At 35.9% G+C, this 17,000-nt stretch overlaps 1 protein-coding gene across 1 annotated transcript in view; it reads left to right on the forward strand.

Annotated features, from left to right (window-relative positions):
- LOC5568863 overlaps positions 1–16,017 on the forward strand; it is a 104,164-nt gene extending 88,147 nt beyond the window's left edge. The window contains exons 4-6 of the mRNA XM_001652539.2: positions 2,387–2,624; positions 14,387–14,472; positions 14,537–16,017. Of these exons, the coding sequence (XP_001652589.2) occupies positions 2,387–2,624; positions 14,387–14,472; positions 14,537–15,084 (872 nt within the window). The 3' untranslated portion in view covers positions 15,085–16,017. The remainder of the gene's footprint in view (positions 1–2,386; positions 2,625–14,386; positions 14,473–14,536) is intronic.
- Positions 16,018–17,000: the final 983 nt, after the last annotated feature.

The raw sequence follows: 17,000 nt of genomic DNA on the forward strand, positions 1-17,000 counted from the left end.
ACCATTATGCCAAATGACTTTATGCCAAACGACCATTATGCCAAATGACTTTATGCCAAACGACTTTATGCCAAACGACCTTATGCCAAACGACTTTATGCCAAACGGGGTACAATCCAAACGACTTTATGCCAAATGACCTACCACCTGTTACAACACTTAGTTAATCATAGCAAATTAAATAGGCGCCCGCCCCTTCTTTATTTGCTACCAACATTATTGCCTCTCTTGCAGCTAGACTTGCTGCTCCATAAATACTACCTCATCATATATCCTTTTTCGAATTGACATGTTATCGCTAACTACACTATACCCACATTTATTGGACATTTTTGAACCATCTGTGTATAAGATTTTATGAACCCTGTATTTTGTTACTCTTCTTGCATTGGAACGTTTTTCAATATTAATTTTATACAATCCAACGCGTAATATGATTTTCATCTCCAGCAAACCAACCAAAACAGAAACTATACCCTAACCCTAACCCAAAATCTTTTGTTGTATACATAAGGCCAATAAATGGCGAAATAATATATAATAATGCAACTCAATGCTGAACGAAACGACAATTCGGTTACAGTCGAAATGTTGCATGTTTCACCCCTGTTGCAAGTTACCCCGTTTGACGGTAATTAAAAAACCCGAAACACTCAAAAGGAAGAAAGATTTACAGTAACAGAAAACACCATTTATTCAAAGGTTCACCAAAAGTTTTTTTTTCTATTTTTGGACAGATTTCGGAACTTGATTTTTTTTTGTTGAAAAACACATAGATTTTTTTTAAATGTTAATAAACACAGTTCGTGCTTATAGCATGAATGTCTCTATTATTCCAAATTTTTTGGCACATTGATTTGACATGGAGTACAGAAAAGGAATGCGTCATAAACCTGGTGAAAGTTTGGCAGAATTTATTTTATTGTTGATGTAAATTGAATTTAATCAGTAACAAAATCATACTTGTTTTTAATTATGAATCGTGGTTTACGGCTAACCAGCCGAGTGGAAGTTTAACAACTACAGAAAAGCTAAACATTACATGTACTTTGCAATTGAATTAAATGGACAAATTGATGTGAAGTTTTGCGAAAAAGTTACACGTCTTCTCAGTGAGAATCGAACTCACGACTGATCTCTACGCCATGAGAGGACTCATGGACGCAGAAGTTAATCTGAATTGCACAAAGGTAAAATAGAAATTTCACTGTAGTTTAATGCTTGTTTCGCGAGATTTGTACCTTCAAAATTTTGGAACATTATTGAATTTTGATTCCATGCTGTTTCACCTTAATCCAATTGCAAAGTATATGTAATGTTTAACTTTTCGGTAGTTAACAAAATCATGTTGAGATTCTCATGGGAGATATTTTTACGATAGTTAGTAAAATTGGAATAGTAAGTGCAAATAACTTTCACTCATGATACAATAATTTTGAAATGTAAACTCAAACTTCAACAACATATGAAGGGTGGAAATAAAAAATTCCCAATTTTAGCATTACGTAATAAATGGACGCTGCCTAGCTTTCTTTGCCAAAGTTGCCATTTTTCGCATTCGTATATCGTGTGGCAGGTATGATGATACTCTATGCCCAGGGAAGTCATAGAAATTGCTATTACGGAAAGATCCTGGACAGACCGGGGATCGAACCCAGACACCTTCAGCATGGCTTTGCTTTTTAGCCGCGGACTCTAACCACTCGGCTTGGGAAGACCAAATACTACTGACATACTAGTGGTTTTATGAGATTCCGTCTTGAAGAATCCCATTTAAAAAAAATCCTGGCAAGAAGTTCGATGAAACTCTTATGACTTCTAACACCCACAATCCATGAATTTTATTTTACTTCTTTTGTGAAATGTTCGGTATATTGTACATAGTTTTTTTTTAATGAAAGTAATCAATTAAGGAAAATCATGATCAAATTAGAAGTACAGTAGTTAAAATTATAAGCATTTTTTTGTTCTGAATATGTTAATGTAACTTTACATTGTTGATGTGGCCCACTAAGTACGAGAAGATTTGTGCTAATTTGTTTTGTAAACATTGGTTTATCCACTATGTTGCCCATAACTGCATAATTGTATAGAGCTTCCGTAAAGCATGGGGGCAGCTGTTATAATTCCAGAATCTACAAAAAAAATACTTCTGCTACCTACTTGATTTTAGCAACGTATTACAAGATTTGCCATGCAAATCTGAATCTGAAGTTTTCTGCTCTAGAAATTAAACAAAAGTATGTTTAAAGGGAAAAAATACCTAAGTTAATACCAAAATAGCAATAAGGAAGTCATAAATTCAAAATCATATTCAAATCGCTACAGCTCTCAAACAGTAAGTTCCATTCTAATCGTTATTTTCTTTCTCCCTGTCTGATTTCAGTGTCTCTTTTGTTAGCTTTATTATCGTTAATATTTTTGTTGAAAATTTCCCCGGGTGGACGAGAGCCCCCTCCACCAACGGTTGGGCCGGCAGTTTTGGAGGACTACGCGATCGTTTACGACGTGACGCTGGCGCTGTGTGCCCTTTCCCTGTCGCTGAACCTGTGCTGCCTGCTGGTTTGTGCCATCCAGTTTTTGTTTGCTGTTAAATTAGTTCGTGCACCTGCAACTACCGGAAGGTAAGAGAAGCCAAAGAGCACCAAAATGCATGAAAATGATAAAGAATGCGCGTCCCTTGTAGTCTGTACAGTGCAGTCCATGCTGTTGAAGACTTTCTCTTCTTCACTGACTTTTAACGTCGGCAATACAGATAAACACGAATCAATTTTGAACGGAAACCATATTATAAGATAAAGAAGGTACCGTAATCCGGGGTAACGTTGATCAGTGTTTGGGATATTTCATAAATTTTTCATTTGGAAATGCAAATGTCATCAATTTTATATTTTTAAAACAAGTACTGGCACCCATCGTTCGTGACTATATACTGTATTTTGGGTTTCAAAAGATATAAGTATGTTCAAATAAATGTTTTAAGTGGTTCTTTGATTCAGCTGATATGGGGTAGCATTGATCACCCACGTAAACAACGTTCGGTAATATTGAAAATGTCGTTGCTTACGTAAATCATGGCCCCTGAAACCGAATATGAACTGAACACCAAACTCTTACAAGTCATTTACTTTTTGAATTATTTCAAAAATAAAAACACTTCGAACCACTCAATACGCCTAAAGGTAGGCAATTTCCTAAGGAAATTCTGCTTTCTTAATAGTTGTTCGTTAATGTTGCTTAATTGTATAAACTTATGAAAGACATCGGAATCGTTTTCAGCGATGCCATTTTTAGTAACAATCACATTTTCCTTGCTAATACCATTTGCAAAATTCGTGTGAGACATGAATCTTTGGTTAGTGTCATCCATAACGATATAAATCATGGATTCAAAAAGTTGACAAATTTACGCATGAACGAAACGCAATTTTCTCAAAAACCTTATTTTACATTAGCTTATGAATATTAGAAAGAAAGGAATCATTCATGCTTTCAAAATATTTCATCAATAAATGATAATTCGAACTTTTTACGAGAAGGATCATACCGATCAATGTTACCCCCCCTGATCAATGTTACCCCGGATTACGGTACTCCAGTTTTCATATTCGTCCCCATCTAATGTAGAAAGAAAAAACTCTGTATGGATGTTTCAATACCACATCTTTGACAAAACATCTGAACCTAATGATATGTGGACAAGGTTTGAAGGAGGTTTTCTTTTATTTAAAATCCAGGTTTTATCATTTTTTTTAATTCAAGGTTTGCAGAGAATAGGGTAGAAACACCGGTTTTGGCCAGCCTAAAAGAAAATATTTTTAAAACATTTGCGTGAGACCCTACATGTATGTAAAATATGGGAACTGAACATCAACCTTTTTTCGCATTGAAAATCGTATTGGTTTATATAGGCGACCAGAACCAGTTGCAGCCACATACTAAAATTTGGTCCCAAAATTGTCCAATCACATTGATTTCTTACGAGAGTGGCCTAATTAGAAAAACCCTGCTCTTATTAGGTGTATAAAAGTTACAAGTACAAGGAAAATTATTTTATCTTCTTTTATTTATTAATTTGGACGAATAATTGAATGTAACTGCAGTGGCATAGCTAGGGTTTTAGGGGCCCGGTGCGGAGTCTAATTCGGGGGCTCTTCCAAATAGGAGTATGTGCCAATTGACTAGTAATAATAGAAACAATAATATACTTTCTTTCAACATCATTATTTGGGATTGAAAATAGTGGACCTTGTGTTCATCTATTGTGGAAGTCGTTTTCATTTTTATTCAGTAATCAAGATGACAATTAATGAAATGTAATATACCAATGTAATCACTTCAAGGCTGATAGCGTCTAAGTGTCTAAAAAGAAACTTTAGAAACCTCATGCCTGAAAATTGAAACCAAAATGAGACTGAACTGGAATCACATTTCGATTAGGATTCCACCAGTTATCCGACCAACCAACTCTATAAGCGTATTTCTAAAAGTTATGATTTTCTTCAGAAATTGTATCAGAATGTAATTCAAGTATTTGTTGAAAGTTTGCTGCAACTATTAATTCGAAGATTTCTTCAGGAGTACATTGAACGATTTCTTCCCAGACTTTTTAAGGAATCCTTCCAAAATTATCATTCGTGGTAGCTTAGCTTACCTTAGCTTAGACTGACTACACATATCAATGGTTGCTATTCCGTGATTGACCGAAGTCAGTGAAAATGCACAAAGAATCAACTAGAAGTTCGGCTGGGATTGGCCATAATCTTCTTCAATGTGCATAATTCAGTGCCTCTATTTATACAGGGTCAATAACGGCGCCGGCCACGTCCTTGCAGTCAGGTGGGATTGGGGGAAGGAATGTTACGAACCATTCAAAGTTTGTTGAACAAATACCTAAATGAAACATTCCTAGAGTTGTCAGGACGAAAGCATGTGTTATTATATTTCACTTATTTGAAAAGAAACAAAAAAACTCGATTGGTTGGAACATCATAGAACACTCTTATTCTTATGCCGACACTTACAGTGGCAAACCATCCAAAGTTTGTTGAATAAAGTGAACCTTTCGCAAGTCTACACTTGTAGTGTCGAACCATTCAAAGTTTTTTTTTTAATTACAAAAATAAAGGTAAAGAGGGGTGTTCTGAAAATGAAAAAAAAATGTGAAACATAAATAATTCATGAATCAGAGTTTGTGTCGACACTCACAGTGACGAACAATTCATAGTTTGTTGAAAATTCATATTTACGTCCCACAATTGTAACGATTAAATGTGCAGTCATACATATTTTAAAGATTAGAAATAGTAGCATGAAACGAGCTCACCAATTGATCCTTTATCCTTCACTGTTCAGCCACAATCCACTCTCAGCCTCACTCATTTGCTCGGCTATATAAAAGCACTCAGAAAAAAATAGGCGCGCGATCCGAAAAGGAAAAAAAAAACTTGGCTTTCTTGACGCACTGCCCAGCAGCAAGCGTCAAGGTCAAAGGATCAAAAAGAACTAACCGATCACGCCACTTTTTCACTTACTAGACCGACGCGCGACTTGTTTGATCCTGCCTTCGTCGCTCGCCCCCGTAGGAGCAAGCGTCAAGGTCGAAAGATCAAACAGAACTCCCTTCCAAAATTATCATTCGTGGTATCTGAAAAACTCAACCAGAACTTTTCTCAATGACACCCACCGAAATTTTGTTTTCCAATGATCCCTCTGAATTTTTTCCAAAGAAGCCCTCAAAGAAAAATTTCTCTAGGAATTTGTCCAATAATATGCTAAGGATTTTTTTTAGATATTGTGGGAGGGGTTTCCTTAAAAAAACATGCATGTTTCTAAACGAAATCGTAAAGATATCACTGATGAAATACATGATAAATTCCTACCAGAGAGAAGTCTTTCAAAGATCTCCTGATCTCTTCTGGACTCAAGAAAAAGTCTTAAATAAATCTTCGGAGAAACTAATAATGAAATAATTGAAAAATTCCTCAACTTAAATTTGCTAGAGGAAACCCCTGGAAAATCTCTACTGGAACTCTTTAAGCAGCTACAGGAATCATTGCTGTAGGATTCTGTGGTTTTAAACACTAAATAAACTTTTAAATTGAAAAACCCAAATAGAAATAATTTCAGAAAATCTTTAAAAGGAATACTTATTTATGGAGAAATATATAATCCTTAGTTGAATTCGTGAAATTCTTTTAAAAATTCGTTCAAAACTTTGTGGAATAATCCTTGGAAGAATTTATGGGGCATTTCCTGGGATAATTATTGTAGCATTCTCTGTATTCTCTGTAATTCCGTTGTTAGACTGCCAAAGGATTTTCTGGAGCAAATTTTGGAAGAATTCCTTCATATCTTATGAAATTATTTAAGAAATTTCAAGGCAAATTGCTAGAAGAATTTCCATAAGAATTCTTGGATGGATTCTTGGAGAAGTCTTTGTACCTAAAGCTCTGAATGAATCTCCAAAAGAATTTCTGAGGATGAAAATCTATGAGCTTATCGCGTAGTAATCTCTGGAGCCTCAGAAAGCTACAACAAGTTTCATTGCAATTTTTGGGATACAATACCACGATGTTCTGTTCAAAAGTACTGTTCTATAGTGTTGAAATTAACGCTATCATTATACTAGATGATATAAGGGTCCATTATCATTACAAATTAAGGGTCCCTACAATCCCAATTTTCATTTCTCCGTTACATTTCAATTTATGGAAATAAAACTCATTTTCTAATGCTATAAAAAATTTTCACCACGATTTCGGGGCCCCTAAGAACCCGGGGCCCGGAGTGGACTGCACCCACTGCACCACCTAGCTACGCTACTGTAGATGTCATGTGAATGTTATGTTAGTTATGAATTGCATGATTGGTGATGCCACATTCTAATACATAATCAAATTATGTGTAGCAAGACATCAACAGCGTTTAATATCGGCAATCGAATTGAATTTGTCAGAAGAAATGGAAGCTTTTGATTAATGTTTGAAGCGCCAAGAAATTTCTTTTCAATTGAAATTGAAGTCTTAGAAGATAAATAAACACTGTTGAATATTTTACATTTAGAAATAAATAAATTGCCAGTTCCGCTTCTGCTGAATATAACCGTTATAGAATAATTCTAGTTCCCGAAGGCACATTAGCAAAAACTATGAGGGATTGAATGCATGGTATTAATATAGTTATTTCAATATGAAACTTAAAGGAATTGTGCAGTCACAGTGTTGATTCAAAGAGCTATGATTTCAATGATTAACTTTTCAGCATCATGTTGCAATGCTTCAACCCCATCTATTGGAAGTATTGGAGTTTTATTTTCATTAAATTCATGTTTATTTGCATTTTTTGGTTTACAAAGTAATTGGTTTACATGTCCAGAGGTTGACCGATAGGTCTTTCAGCTTTGGTCTTAAAATTGGATTTTGATAGATGTTTTTGTTTTTACGGTTTTACCCTAGTTGTAATATTGGCCGTATGGGCAACAGTTGTTCGTGAAAACTTTCATCTGGATGGAGATTATCTTCCCTTGACGCGGATTTCGTGCAAGTGCATCTGCTTGCGGGTCCGCACATCCATTTTTGGCCCTTCATAGAGAAGACTGACTGCTCACAAACATCAGTACCGTAATTGCTGTTCTGGATTGATATACGATACGTCAGATTATAAAACTTGACGCGATTCTATGTTGCATTTTTTGCGACATATTTTGTTGTCAACACAGATTGTCCTTAATGAACCGTAATGGGGAATTATATACAAGTTGTGTTGGTATTCAGTACACGTCGTTTATGAAAAGGCCCAAAGTATGTCTGGAATTAAATCGATTTTGATGCCAGAAGGACATGTCCTGCAGTTATATGGATACGTTTTCTTATATGAAATATAATGAAGAACATAAATCTCAACTAGTCTAGTACACGACACTGAAGATGGCATTACAGTTGAGGTCGAAATAAGCGTATCTGTCAAAGGATTTCAACTCTAGTGGAATTGGGTCCTAAAATGTTTAATGAATTCTCGTTTTTATTCAATAATACGAAAGAGCATGTTCTTGCAACTACTTTAGCCAGTTTTTCTGCTCAAATAACGGCTATATCATTTTTTAACTTTAATTTTAAAAATGGTTCCAAATATCAACCTTGACACTTGTGATCTTGTTTGACATTCACTTTTTCGACAAAAATGCCACAGGGCATATAGTGTTAACACTGACTATCTGACATTTCGGAAGGGACACGGAAAACAAAATATACCCAAAATTCGAGTTTAAACCAAGGGGTGTGACAAAATCTCAAAAATCATAAAAAAATGTTTTTTGTACTTAAACCAATGAAAATCATTTAAGAATTGAGTAAACATGTGTTTCTGCCCTAAACTTAAGCGTTTGGTAATAAAATTGAGACAGGGCTTTAGGACCCTATTAAATGATCAATCATATTGATTTCTTACGAGAGTGGTCAATTTGGAAACACCCTGGTCAAATAAGATATATGAGAGCAACAATTACATAGAAAATCATGGGGTAAGACACTCATTAATATTGGTATTAATATCCATTGATACGGACTAATATATATTATTTTGATGATATCACATCATCAAGATAGCCACGATTTTCCTAAAGATATCTGACAGGTATCTTTAATTCAAGTCAATGTAGAGGCTTTATAACCTAGCGGCTATGGATCGTGGATTGTATGTCTTGCGGATTTGACATACCACAGGAGACAAATGTGGGGCATTGATAACAATGGAGCTTCACCGAATGTGATGGTGCCAGTCTTTTACTAGCCAGACTACCAGATGGATGTTGGCATCCAACAGTGGGGTCTATGTTGCATCGGACGGATTTCTCATATATTTTGCTCAGAATACAGAATGGAGGTGAGGATGTTCTAATCACTGAATTTATTAGTGGTAGTATATCCTGATCTGCAGAGACCTGTCAGGTGTAGATTCTGATATTACTCAAACAAATATTATTGCCGACCAATTCCGTTGAATACCTATTTTTATGAATTAATCTCTTCTTATCGCTATAATACGTGCACTTGGGTCAATGTTCATGTTTATGCTTTGCTTTACTAAGAACACAAAGCTACCATTTGGTGATGCATGATCCCAATGAATACGGAGTTTATTTGAGTGGAGAAAATCTGGCTTTTGTGGCCAAGTAGGTACATGAAATTCCCATGAAGGGGGGCTCATTGTATGTAAGAAAATATTATTGAACATATTTTGGCTAAAAGGTATTTCTGATCCATTCACTCATCATGACATCATGACCATATAGATCTGAGACGAACTGACAATAAACACAACTTGTTTTTTTCATATAAATAATCAATTAACCTTGGCAACTCCGGCAACAGGCAAACAGCAAAACTCCGTGCATACTTGATAATCTTCTCAATATCAATATTAATATCAATAATAAATATTAATATTTTAATACTGGATCTAGTGTCCTGCCCCATGTAGAAAATAAATTACTTTTCTTGTTTTCTGGAAATTTTTCAACAATTTAATGAACGTAGCTTTATTATGTGAAGGTATTCCATCAAATATGAAGTGATTCATAAGGGGCACATATAGCCGTAGCGGTAAACGCGCAGCTATTCAGCAAGACCAAGCTGAGGGTCGTGGGTTCGAATCCCACTGGTCGAGGATCTTTTCGGGTTGGAAATTTTCTGGACTTCCCAGGGCATAGAGTATCTTCGTACCTGCCACACGATATACACATGCAAAAATGGTCATTGGCATAGTAAGCTCTCAGTTAATAAGCTGAGATGCAGGCTCTGTCCCAGTGGGGACGTAATGCCGAAAAGAAGAAGATGAAGTGATTCATGCTGATTGCCTCGTTAAATGTCTGTTATGGCAACAACTAGTGATATGGTATACCTTGTATCTGCTGAGGGTTAGAGATACGTTGATACCTGAGACGAGACTCGCGAAGACGGTCTTCTTTTTCTGTGATTGCTGAGATTTTTTTTTATTCCACTTTGTGTTTATACCAATTATGCGCATGCTGTTCAAATCCTCACATGAACCTCTCAGCAAACAATGATTGAGTTTGCATCACATCGAATCATAAATAGCCGTTTGAGTGAAATTTTATGCCAGCAAACGTAGCAGACATTAGAAATAATTAATCTTCTGCTTAGATTTATCAGCAACTTTGGAAAAAACTGCTCCGCCGACTGAGATTTTAAATAACAGTTTACTTTGAACACAATACTTATCACTTTTTCAGCCATAAAAACGGTGGGCTGCATTTGACGTTTCGTGAGAGGGGAATCTGGGCTGCACATGACGTTGATATTTTTCCTCTTCGCGAGTCTCTCTCAGGTTGATACTATTAGAAACATTCGTCATCTACAACTCATTTGAAGACTGTTTTCAAACAGGATAAAAATATTTTGTGGTGCGTAATTGATATAACTTGGAACAATTAGAAATTACCTTACAACATCTTTTCACTAGTTTTTTTAATTCCTCTACCGGCAGCTTCATTTTTTACCGCAAGAGAAAAAAATCAAATTGCGATAACTTTTTAAGTTCACGGTATTTTTGCACCATTTTTCCACAAATTGTCAATAAACTCTTCTAGTTTAAGAATCTGTGTCAACATTGATCATTGGACATCTGTATCCAGAGATATTCCTAAATTCCTTGGGGGAACTTAACTTAACGACGCTTAACTATAACCCACGCATATGACTCAGGCTACATATTTTTTATCGTATTCGGATATTCACTCTTCGGAACAGTACATTAATGAGAGTATATTGTGAAAAAATGAAGCAGTTTGGTGCAGCTGTCCTTCAGTTATGAGCATTTATATTGCTGGTACCACGCTGGCCAAATAAAGATCTTAAAAACTTCAAAAAACCGCATATCACAATTTTCATATTTCTCTAAGAATACTAATCCAATGTGTATGATTTTTTTTAGAGTAGCTCTATATCACATGGCATTGTATAGCCCACATTTTATTTTTTAGATAAATTGACGTAAAACAAAATGGCCACTTAAGACATTTTAGATGGAAAATGTCGGTCCCCAAGGAACATTGAAATATCTTTAAAACCAGATCACCAATCATCAATATCGACACGGATTCTTAAACTAGAAGAATTTTTTGACAACTTGTGAAAAAATTGTGCAAAAATACCGAGAAACAAAAAAGTTATAGCAATTTGAATTATTTTCTTGTAGTAAAAAATTAAGCTGCCGGTAGAGGGGTTAATAAATCCTTTTCCTGGCTACACTTTCGATACATATCAAAGCACAATTGGGCTTTTTCATAATTTGCGTAATTCAAAAACTATAGTCATCATGTTTGCCCTTCCTGTCTACACCACTGGAGAAAAAATGTTACCTTTCGCTATATTCATGGTTAAGGTGGATATAGCTTGAAAAGTCAGAAATTGACACCAAAATAATTTATGCTACGTATTATAAAATTGTACATACCAGTTTTCACCCAGACTACACCGCTGGTGTAATAATATGCATTATTAATATAGGTTTATATTCATACTTATTACTACCGCAATCAGCATTAAAATTATTGATTTTGTTGAAAAAGAAAATTTTACAATACACCCATTCCATGAAAAACCTGACCCACTAGATGTCACCGAATTCCGTGAAAATTTGCTATATCGTTCCTTATCCAAAATAAGGATACACGTTTTTTAGATTTTTTGATTAGGGTGACCATTTCCGAAATAGAGTGACCAGATAAACCGCGATTTTGCAAAATTTTTATTTATTTTTTAAATTATAACTTTGAATCACTTGACCAATTATCAATTTTCTTGGACGAAATGAAAGCTAAAAATTTTGACTTTTCAAGAAAAATATAAAATTTTGCAAAATTTGTTTTTTTATTACATGAAAATAAAGAAAAAAATTTCGTTTTTTTTTTCGTGTTTGGAAGTCCTTGGGACAAATGGGGCTATTGCTGTTCTCTGTTTTTCTTGAAAATTCAGAAAATTTTACGTTTACTGTCAAATTTTCAGCGATGTATTTTTTTTTTTGTTTTTGACATATTTTTTTGATACTAGGTTATCAGTCATTTTTCATCGGCACACACTGTAGATCTCAGGGCATTAGATTTAAAAAAATATATCTCAAAAACTGAAAAACATATATCGCTGAAAATTTGACAGTAAACGTAAAATTTTCTGAACTTTCAAGAAAAAATGAGAACATCAATAGCTCCATTCGTCCCGTTCATGTAAAAAAAACATTTTTTGTGAAATTCTATATTTTTCTTGAAAAGTCAAAATTTTTAGCTTTCATTTCGTCCAAGAAAATTGAAAATTGGTCAAGCGGTTCAAAAGTTATATTTTTTTTTACTAAAAATTTGGCAAAGTTGCTGTTTTTTCTGGTCACCCTATTTCGGAAATGGTCACCCTAATTAAAAAATCCAAAAACACGTGTATCCTTATTTCGGATAAGGAACAAAATAGCAAATTTTCACGGAATTCGGTAACCCACTAGATAGGTTTTTCATGGAATGGTTGAATGTACATAATTCAATATGCACAAAATACCACTTCAAGAGCCAAAGTGCCATTACTCGATAGGCTTTGTATTCTTCCATAAAATGTAATAAAAACAGTCCGGTTGAAACCCCCGAGTGGCGCCATTGTGACCTTCCCTTGTGAGCCTAAAACCACCATCCCACCCTTGAAGACGCGTTATATTACTTTCTTCTTGCCAGCAACATGCATGGGTTGAAGAGCCAGCCCGCAATTCACGAAATGTTAACAACAGACCACTACCAAGCAAAAGATGCTTCTTCTCCTTCTTTCTGGCATTACGTCCCCACTGGGACAGAGCCTGCTTCTCAGGTTAGTGTTCTTATGGGCACTTCCACAGTTATTAACAGAGACTATTTTTGTATGCGTATATCGTGTGGCAGGTACGAAGATACTCTATGTCCTGGGAAGTCCAACCCGAAAAGATCCTCGACCGGTGGGATTCGAACACACGACCCTCAGCTTGGTCTTGCTGAATAGCTGAGCGTTTACGCTCGCTTGCTTGGTTATTCACGAACTACTCGATTCGTGGAAAATGATCCATCGTGCAGAAACTCATTGAAATATTTAGTTGAATATTTTTAACCTCATCTCTTATACTATTGTCAGAATAATCGATCTTTTAGAAATTCTTCAAATTTCACTGTAGATATATCAATTACCTATGTCAAAAAAACTGTACATCAATCATGTCTTAAAACATCAGTGGGAATTTGATCATATGATTTTCTAGAAATTTCTACAGAGTGTATTGTGGGAGTTTTTAAAGATTGTCAGAGATTTTTCTAGAAATACCTCGAAAGATTAGATCAAGTGTGGTCGCGTTCTTGGTTTTTACTTGTATACACTAGCCACCAAAGGATGGAATCACTTCGTAGAGTATTGCAACACACTCCGAAAAGTTTAGAAAACCTTCAGCAGCAATGCATGCTTGCCAGTGAATCTTATGTTTTTGGGGTGGTGCAATATTCAAAACAGTGGTGTAAAACTCGGTGAAGCGATTCCATACTTTTGGCTGGCAGTGTATAACAAGCGAACTTTAGGAAGCGTACTTACAGGAATGCTCACGGCAGTAGGGTTGGTTGTAGAAAAGATTTATAAGTTTGTTTATTGAGGAATACTACGATCGAGTTTACATGTTTATAGAACAGAAGATCAATGATTTTATTAAGCTCTAAATCTTTGATTCTAGTTGAATCATGAGTAGGAGAATTTTTCGACTATCCCTTCCAGGTATTTTGCGCGTTGGACATGTTCTACTTGCCCTACCCACTTCTCGCGTTTCTGTCCCCTACTGTGACAGAGCCTGCTTCTCAGCTTTGTGGTCAATGAGCATTTCCACAGTTATTAACTGAGAGCTTTCTTGTCCTATTCTGTTTATTATTTTACCGTATTCATGTGAACCCGAAAGATTTCCTTAAAGCTTTTTATGTGTCAATCAGATAATCGAGATCATCTAGACCATCCTGGAATGTAGGACTTAAATATCTACTGGATTAACTGCAGTCAGTTTTGGCTTTTATTTTGGAATTCACATACATTCTTATCCATATAGCTTCGTGATGATTCGTTATTTTTTCGCAATTTGACTTTATTGAGTGAGACCCGTGTCTATGGACTAATAACAAATCAATCGTTGAAGGATTTTTAGAAGAAGGCTAATAAGGAGAGTCATTATGGTATTGAATTGAGAAATGTTCTAAAAACGACTCATTAAATAAATTCTCACCGTTACAATTGTATGGAGAGTGCCTTTAATTTACATATTTCTTTGTTAATTTTGCAACGCAAAAATCTGTTTGTTTTAATAATTCTCAATATTTTTCGTATTTCAGGGGGAACAAATACTTACAAAAATCCAGTGTAAGTCGAGTGTGTGCTGTTGGTGGATTTTTCATCTCGATTCCCATTTTCTTAACAGGTATAGAAAACTTCTCAAATATATAACTTTTCTTGTATAACTAACGTCATCTTGTTTATTCTAGGGATTATTCTCTACACTTTTACGCAATTCCACTCAACACCGGCAATAGTGACCAGCATCTTGATCGGTGTGGGCATCGTATTCTGCGGAGGTGCCATGGTGCACAACGTATTCGTCTGGCAGCGGGAGAAAACCATCAGCGTTCGGCAATCGCCGCTGAACTTGAACCTGACACTTTCACCGCAGATTAGCACGATTTCCCACCCGACGCATTATCTCAATCAAAACGGGCACGCGACCCACATGGCACTCAATCACAGCCACGCGAACCATAATCACACACCGGTGACCCAGCAGTTGACCCCAGTGACTCCACTCTCGGGAAACCATTCCCATATAAGTTTCAACCATTCGGCATATTTGCCATCGTATGGAGGCATGCGGGCTGCAACTGCGACGCCCCCTACCCCGAAGGTTAACGCTCTGCTGGGTCGAGATGCGACCGGATCAGTTAGTCCAGGAATGCCCACCAACATGAATGCGGCCACACTCGACATAAGCAACGTTACTGCCACGAACTCACCGCATGAGCTGTCGACGCTCGTGTGAGCTTGATGTCGCGTATTTTAAGCAAAATAAGATAGCAATTGCCCTTGACAGATAAATGAGTAATTCTCGCTGACATCAGGCCGCCATCGGTACACATCGTTAGAATTCCATTTTTTGTTCCTGTTCGCTAGAATATGCTAAAACTAGATGAGAAACGTTTTTGCTTACTCAAATTGATGGACCCCTCGTTGAACAGCAAGCTAAACAGTTCGTGAAAAAAAGTCCATTTTTGATATCTAAGTTTTAGCCATGTTTTCATGTGATAAGTCTCATATTTTTCTCAGAAACTCAACGACATATTTTGTTTACAAAAACGCTTCTTTTCTAGTCTTAGCATATTCTAGTGAACAGCAACAAAAAAACAACAATAATTTTAACGATGTGAGCCGATGGCGGCATGGTTTCAGCGAGAAACGAAATTCCCGAATCCTGTCGAAGAAGCAAAATGAATAATGCCAGTTGGCTAAGAGTAAACTAAAGCAAGAATTAGAAAAAAATGCGTCATCTCGCATGTACGTATTCAAGCAAAATGTTTTACAAACGAATCAGTTCCTTAAAAAGTTCATTTTGAAATCAACGAAAGCGATAGCATTTTATTGACCATAGGAGGACGTATTTTTTTTTAGTCTACATAGAAGCATTTTCTACACAGCAATCATATTTGACGAACTCAGCGGTAAAAAAAATACCGATAAACGTAATGTACAAAGTACCCTCGTAAGACGCCGTTAGTGATATCCCTTAAGTGTGTACAGCTCAATGTGTAAAGACGTTTTAAAATAGCTATTTATTTATCAATGCAAGAATGTTCTCTGTTCCATAGGCCGAGGTAAGTTTTTAAATTTTAGGTGATGATATCGGCTCACGACAGGTTTAGCAACGAAAGTGTATCAAAATTTCGAATTGCAGAAATAAACGTTACTTTTTTAATTATCTCGTGTATTATTCTTTATTGTTCAAAAAAAAATACGCTTGATGGGCTAAACTGTTTCAGACCTTTGATACATCATGTCTAAGGGTACTTTCGTGCTAGATGGATTTATAGAGATATCGTATAACGGGGTATTTTTAATAATGCAGGTAACTTGCCAGACGTGTAATAACCTACAAACATTACAATCATTTATTATACAGGGGATAGGCAAAATGATTGAGATAGGCAAAATTTTGCCTAAATTCAAATGCTTATAACTTTATGAAAAATTGATGGAATTGCATGCATTCGGAAGCAGTCGAAGGAAAATTTGGTATAGTTTCTGGAACTTGCTTGGCCATGCATATTGGTCACCGGACACTGGAGATATACCGGATTGTCTGAGGTCAAGTCCAAATGGATTTTTTTTTGTCGCTTGTATTTTTGTGCGGTGTGAAGTTGTATAAATGTTTACAATTTTCCTAGAAACTAGAACTAATAAGAAGTTGAATGCCGGCGGACCAGTGAATCAATTTATCATTAAAATAGACGAAAAACAAACAACAAAGCAAGCTCGCTCACAAACGTTTGTCGCTACTGTTGCGGATAAGGACACAATCAAAAGCAAAATTGTCATGACAATTTCAGAGCGCAACATTGTGGCAACCTTTTCAACTCACGATTAATCATTTATTTTTAACACAAAACCAAATTTGTTTTATGGATGCTGTTTGATAACGTGTCAATGTTTACCAACACGAAGAAAGTTCTCGAAAATTGCAAAGCGAAGCCCAGAAAATCGCTGCGCACGTGGTGATCAATCTTTGTCATATTCTGTTCAAGTGATGATAAACTCATGTTGCGGAATAAAATTGTTGCAACAAGAATAGGAGGTGATAATGTCTTTGCTGCTGCGTGTTGGGTGACAATTGATTCACTGCGGCGGACGCATTCTGATTCGTTGAAACTCTTCAGAAATATGACTATTTCCGTAAAACTGGGT

This window comes from Aedes aegypti, chromosome 3 (assembly GCF_002204515.2).
Source record: "Aedes aegypti strain LVP_AGWG chromosome 3, AaegL5.0 Primary Assembly, whole genome shotgun sequence".
Taxonomy (NCBI): Eukaryota; Metazoa; Arthropoda; class Insecta; order Diptera; family Culicidae; genus Aedes; species Aedes aegypti.